This window comes from Thamnophis sirtalis, unplaced genomic scaffold (genome assembly GCF_051295495.1).
Source record: "Thamnophis sirtalis isolate CommonGarterSnake01/CBP01778 unplaced genomic scaffold, rThaSir2_p1.2 scaffold_6, whole genome shotgun sequence".
NCBI classification, from domain to species: Eukaryota; Metazoa; Chordata; class Lepidosauria; order Squamata; family Natricidae; genus Thamnophis; species Thamnophis sirtalis.
Genome location: NW_028261386.1, coordinates 116,810,056 through 116,816,812, shown reverse-complemented (window position 1 = coordinate 116,816,812; position 6,757 = coordinate 116,810,056). Strand labels below are relative to the sequence as shown.

The window sequence follows — 6,757 nt, the reverse complement described above, 5'->3', positions numbered from 1 at the left end:
ACAACAATGTCATCGTTTTATCTTCTATTTCATTACATTAATTTTTTTTTCACATATAAACACATACAGAGGCTACATTCTTGCATGCAGAGATGGAGATTCATCTTTCTTTCCTATTTCCATAAGAACTGACCAATATTTATTAGAAGAATGAATGCAATGCATCAGGGGTCCCCAACCTCCAGCTATGATTGGGTCATGGCCTATTTGGAATTGGGCTGTGGAAGCAGCGGGTGAGCGCAAGCACAGCTGCATTCACCCAAGCAGCAGACGGGTGGGTGGGTGGGAAGGCGCAAAGCTTTATTTGTGCAAGCTGTGGGCATGCCTGCAATTGGAGCTGTGTATGCATACATGCGCACGCTACTTGCACACAACCATTCCCTCTCACCTCCGCTCCCCCCAGATTCGTGAAACCGTAAAGGTCGGGGACCACTGTCATATATTATCCTTTGTGGAACTGGAATTATTTTTTGTATCGAAGATCAGCAGTCAGATAAAAATGTACAGCTTCACTATACATTTCCTTTCTGGAAATGGAATTATCTTTTCCACTGAAGATCAACATTCAGATAAAGAACTACAGATTTGAATCCAGAAGGTACAGGGACTTCAAATCCAAGCAAGCTGCTGTAAGACAAGTGAGGGATTATCTATTGCTCCCTTTTAGGTAGCAGCACCATACTTGAATATGGACAACTACCCAACTTGAAGCAGATCTACATAAGGAACAAGAAACAACAGAGCAATGATTCCAATATGGAAACAATCCCTGCAACAACACTACATACCTACTTTGCCCCTATACCAACATCACAGATCCCAGCAAATACCTACAGAGAATTAGATGTTGTCTTGATGTGTTCATCTTCCAGTTCACAAGAATCAATATACATAAATTTGACATCAATACGTAAACCAAGGGCAAAGCTCTATCGGAGCATTTCAGTCTCCCAAGACATTACAAGACAGACCTCAAAGTGATATTTTTTGGAAAAGCATGTCTTAGTAGCATAGATTGTTAAATGTGGAAAGGTTTCATGGTATTTAAAAAGGAATCAGAAAACACAGTTTTTTTCCATATATTATAAATTCATAGGTAAAGGTAAAGGTTCGCCTCGCACATATGTGCTAGTTATTCCCGACTCTAGGGGGAGGTGCTCATCTACATTTCAGAGCCGAAGAGCCAGTGCTGTCCGAAGACGTCTCCATGGTCATGTGGCTGGCAGGACTAAATGCTAAAGGTGCAGAGAACATGGTTACCTTCCCACCAAAAGTGGTTCCCATTTTTCTACTTGCATTTTTACATGCTTTCGAACTGCTAGGTTGGCAGAAGTTGGGACAAGTAACGGGAGCTCATTCCATTACGCAGCACTAGGGATTCGAACTGCCGACCTTTCTGATTGACAAGCTCAGTGTCTTAGCCACTGCGTTCCTTATAAATTCATAAAGAGGTGTAATTTCTCTCATAAGTAACCTACATTGCCTAATCAACCTACCCATCTTAGCATCTGATGAAGTGAGCTGCAGCTTATGATAACTCACACTTTTTTAAAATAAAAATTTTCATTGGAAAAGGGGCCGCCAAATTCCTGATATTTCCCCCCCTGCGGAAGGAGTACATTACAGAGGTTTTTGAACAATATTTTCAAAAATATCTCTTTGAAAAAATAGGCAGGTATTTCAGCATCTCTGGCATGCCAAAGGACAATGCATTACTTTACTGATGTCCAAATAAATTATATACACAGCATTTCCCGGATGCATGGAACAGTTTGCCTTCTGGAGTTGTGGGTGCTCCATCGCTGGAGAAAACACTGGACAGTCATTTATCTGTGATAGAATAAGCTCTCCTGCCTTGGGCAAGGGGTTGGATTAGAAGACCTCCGAGGTCCCTTCCAGCCCTATGATTCTATGAAAAAGGACGATCAATACCTGGGCAGCAATGCACTTCCGGAAACGACACCTCGCCATCGTTCTCGTTAGAGCGGCGCTCTCCGTTTTCCCATTCCTCCGTCATGGAACAGCCCACTTGCGGGGGGAGGAGCCACTCCAGCCTGACTTCCCTTTCTGGTAACAGAGGGCGGGCGCAGAACCCGCCTCAGAAAAAGAATGCGCAGATGACGAGCGCTAGACCGTACCGTTCGCAGGGAGGGGAAGAAACGGCTGCACGCCGCTGATCCCGGAAGAGGGGACGGGGGATAGAACGGGCTCCCTACCGGAAGTCCGTTCGCGAATGTTGGCGGGTCTATTTTTGTGCCGGAGGAGGCTTCAGCCTTCGCTATGAGCACGTGCTCTGTTTCCAAGGTGAGTCAGAGGGAGAGGGAGTGGATTTAGTCCCCTCCCTCGAGGCATCTAATGGACGCCTTGCTTTCGGGTCCGCGGGGGAGTTTCAGTTCGCGATCCTGCGGGTCGCTTATTAAGAAAAGCTCACTTTTTAGCTATTGCATATTTTGTTCTTAGATATATGCAATATATTCATGTTATGGGTAGCTTTTAAAACAGTGTTCTCTTCATACTTTCTCTGAAAGCGAATCTATATCAATGGTTTCTTATGAGAATAAACAGTATTTATCAAATGACCCTGTCATATTTAAAGGTTTTTTTAAACATAAAATATCTAGTAATAAAAAGGCAGTAAATAAGAACAAACTCTTATTTTGTTTGATTGTACATATTTTTTGAAAATGTTATTTATTGTTTTGAAACTATGAACATTGTAACGTTGTGTAAGATATATAATTTTATGCAATTCATATTGAAGTAAAATATCTTGAAAAGTATTTTTCCTACCACGAAGAAAACATTCTAAAAAGTCCTTTATGAAACAGTGGCACTTGCAGATACTCAATTCTTTGTAAAAATGAATGTGTCATATTTGTTAGTCCACTTAATAAATCCTTTGCTCATCTTAGAATAAATCTCTGATTGTTCTTTGTTGAGACATTAGGGAATATGTGCACAATAAAATGTAATTATCTTCCTTTGATGCCTGCCCTAGGGAAGTCCACGCGGAATTCACATACTTGTTTTTAACTTGAGTTGATTTGGCCCACAAACACACATGATTTCTTATGTACTATTTGGAGTAGCTCATTCACATCTACTTAGTTTACTGAAAACTGCAGTGTTAAAAATAACTATATAAATAAAAGATAGTGTTTCTAGATTGCAAAAGATTGAAATTTGGAGGAGCAAATGATAACAAAGGAAATATAAAATTAAATAAGTGCCTCACTTATTCTAGGTCATTTCTGTCCGTGTAGGATTAGAACAAAATATGTAATGGAATCAATACTTCTCTCTCTCTCTCTCTCCCCACCCCTCTTTAGGGCTGCTTTGTATTCAAGCCAAATTCTAACAAGAGGAAAAGGTCTTCAGCAGGTTAGTGTGAAATTTTCCTGCAACAAACTGAAAATTACATGACTGCTTATTTTTTGTCTGTAGTAATATGAAAAATATGAGTGAGAAAAACTGAGGGAAACACTACCATTTTAACATGACAATGAAACACAAATGAGAGATTATGCTTAGAGGGGAAAAAAACAGAAGAATAGTTTGTATATATAAATACAAATGTGGCTACATACTCTTCAAACAAAAGTTTTATTTCATCTTGAGCTTTGTTTTCTAGCTGCAGATTTGAGCTTGTGTTTAAATTCCTCTCTCAAATGAAAAGAAATAAATCGCAATATTTTTTTCAGTGCGCTCTTAATTTTTTCTCTGAGAACTCTTAATTTACGAATACTGAGAGTGAATGCTATCTTTTTCTGTTTTGTTTTTTTAGCTGACTATTTCAGTAAGGGAAACAATGACTTGGATAATAGTGAGTTACGACTTGATACTTGCCTGTTGTTATGGAAACAAATTAAATCTGAAACAGCGGTGAGTATTGCTTTTAATGTTGAATGAGGAAATGGATTTCATGTCTGTTCTCTTGAGATCACAGTGAATGTTGCTTGTACAGGGAAAGGCTTCTCACTGTAAATAGTTCTGTTACATGTACTGGCAACTGGCTGTTTGCTATCAGCACTGTGATAGTTACAAAGGGAGACAACACTTGTCATAACTCACACCAGAATTCTGTATTTATATGAACTGAATGACTCTTCTCTTGAGACATTTTTCTGTCAATGACACATGCTGCTATAAAGCATGGATATTTCTCTACAGTTACAAGTTGAATCCATATCACTTCGAATGAAAATAACCACAATACTTTTCTGCTAGAAAATGAGGAATGGATGATACGCTGCTTTAGCTCCCCTTTCCTTTGGTGTCCCACAATACATCTTACCAGTTCTGAAAGCTTTTTCAACCTCTTGAGCAATACGAGAAGGATAATTAGGGCTGCAGGAAAAAGTGTGAATTATAAAAAGTGATGACTCTTGTTCTCTCTCCTTTATTACTTGCGAAACCCGAGGATTCTAAATGTGGATTCAAATGAATCTTAAGAACAAGTTTATGCGACAATGCAGCTAGTTAGAATAAGGTATCTTGGACGAATATCTAATTCTTGTCCTGATGAAGGCTGAGTCTTCTCGCTGCAGTTAGTGTATTTATGCAGAGGGAAATATTATTAATCTGGAAACAGTTACATGTGGCATAAGTTATTTGAGGATAAATCTAGCTGCATCAATAAATATGATATACTGTGGTGTTATGTACTTCTGCATGAAATGTTTCTTCATAAATACTATGTAGAAATGTATATATACCTACATAGAAATTTCTACGTAAGATAAATGTATAGAGATGGAGTATTGTTAATAGATTTTGTCTTAGCATTTCATCAGTTCTTTTGTAGAGTAATAATATAAAATTTAACTGGAATTGTGGGTTCTTTGCCCAGCAGGTTTTTTTGTCTAGCAAAAACCTGCAATAAAAACAGGTTTATTAAAAGTGCTATGAGATGCACAAGATGTATAAAATTGTGTCGTACAATGTTTGAATATTCTGCCAAAACATGAAAAGTGTATTCAATTTACTATGAAAAAAGGTTGATATATTTCTCAAAGGTTTAGCTCTTCTACTATCTTGGGATCACTAAAGTAGAGTAAAACTAAGTAGGTGAAAAGTTTTCTTCCTTCTGATGTTCTACAAAAACAGAATAAAATTAATTGCTAAGGAAACGTATGTACTTTAAATACATTTCAGTATTTACTCTCAAATTCTCATTATTGAAACCAGGAATTTAATAGATTATTGAAATTAAATAACCCAATATTAATCAGTTCCCTGAATGGTCACTGCAATTTCTAAAGCTAACAATGACCAACATCTTTGGGTAACTGCTGCTTCTGATCATGATAACAAATGAACACAGAAGCCCAGAGGAAGTGCATTGTCTGTTCCATCTTCTGGGTATCAGAAACTTCTAATATTCCCTTAAATATACATTTGTACTATTCTATACACATACTTGTGATTAGCTATAAAGTTAGTATAAAGTTACAATAATTTGGTTGTTATTCCTGTTTATAATGACTCATCTATATATAGAAGCTTGAGATTGTCTTTTGTGGATAATTGCTTGGTGATACAATGCCACCTTACCATAATCGAATTTCCTTTCCAATTTGTTTCAGATTGTTGGTATATGTTTTGTTCTGCCTCTAGCTTATGGCAGGCAGAAAATACTTCATTGGTAAATAAAATGAAATATTGTCATGGTTTTGCTATATGCCCAAATCAAAGCTTGATTTCTTATCACTGCTGTTTAAATTAGTGGAATTAGAGTCATTAAAAACCATTCTGACAAAAAATAGGTTTGTGGAAAAATATACTTAGGTACTATCGAACAGATTTTGAACTGTCAGGAATTTCAACCAGTAGGGTTTTCACATTAAGGCGATTTATATGTTTGATTTTTATCCTACCTTTATTATTTTATAAGTAACTCAAGTGAATGAACATACCTAATACTGTTTTCTCATCCTTTTTTACCCAATAACTACTGTGTAATAATAATGAGATAGCTAGAGATATAGAGTTATAATGGAATCTATTTTATGGCCTTATCTTAAGATGAAAAAATAGATTCTGTCTTGTTCCCTATAAAATATATGTTAGGCAAATCTAATACATTATATGTTTTATACATCATATGTCTAAGTTTGTAATAATTGCAGTTATTTTTTGTAGCTGTTATAGATCTCTTTCTGGGATCTAGTTGAAAAGCCTGAGGGTCTTTTTCTTTTTTACAGCAACTACAAGATGACTTGAATAAGAACCTATTTGATAACCTCATAAAATTTCTGAGACAATCTCATTTAGATTTCAAGGAAAAGAAAGCAGAGTGGATGTGTCGGATGAAGTCCAATGAAATTCCTACTGCAGCTGTTGTTCTAGGTAGTGCTTTTTCTGGTATTTCGATTTAATTAATTAAAAAAAAGTTACTTTAAAAGTTTTTTTTAAAGAAATGGAACACTTTACTGTAGCCGTTGTATCACGAATAATGCAATTAAAAATAACTGATAATTAGTGTAACCTTTATGAATGGCAACCATGTGCTTTTTTTGATTTTCTTATAGCACAATATTTGAACCTCTATCATTGGCTCATTCCCCTCCCCCCAAAAAAAGAGTAACACACACCCTACCGTAAGTACATGCAATTTGTGAATCCAGCTAATTAGTTCAACTACATATTTGCCCCAGTTCGTATGTCATCGAACTTAGTAGCAAAACCACACATAAGCAAACTTCTCTCACTGTAAATGTGATATTGAAGAGTTTCTCTTTGTGTCTGACTTCCAAGC

General features: G+C 36.7%; 1 protein-coding gene across 1 annotated transcript in view; it reads left to right on the top strand.

The window, feature by feature from the left end:
• The first annotated feature begins 2,072 nt into the window (after nucleotides 1–2,072).
• ORC3 (origin recognition complex subunit 3) overlaps nucleotides 2,073–6,757 on the top strand; it is a 42,797-nt gene continuing 38,112 nt past the window's right edge. Inside the window, exons 1-4 of the mRNA XM_014068406.2 lie at nucleotides 2,073–2,304; nucleotides 3,330–3,381; nucleotides 3,785–3,882; nucleotides 6,204–6,348. Coding sequence (XP_013923881.2) covers nucleotides 2,281–2,304; nucleotides 3,330–3,381; nucleotides 3,785–3,882; nucleotides 6,204–6,348 — 319 coding nt within the window. The 5' untranslated portion in view covers nucleotides 2,073–2,280. The remainder of the gene's footprint in view (nucleotides 2,305–3,329; nucleotides 3,382–3,784; nucleotides 3,883–6,203; nucleotides 6,349–6,757) is intronic.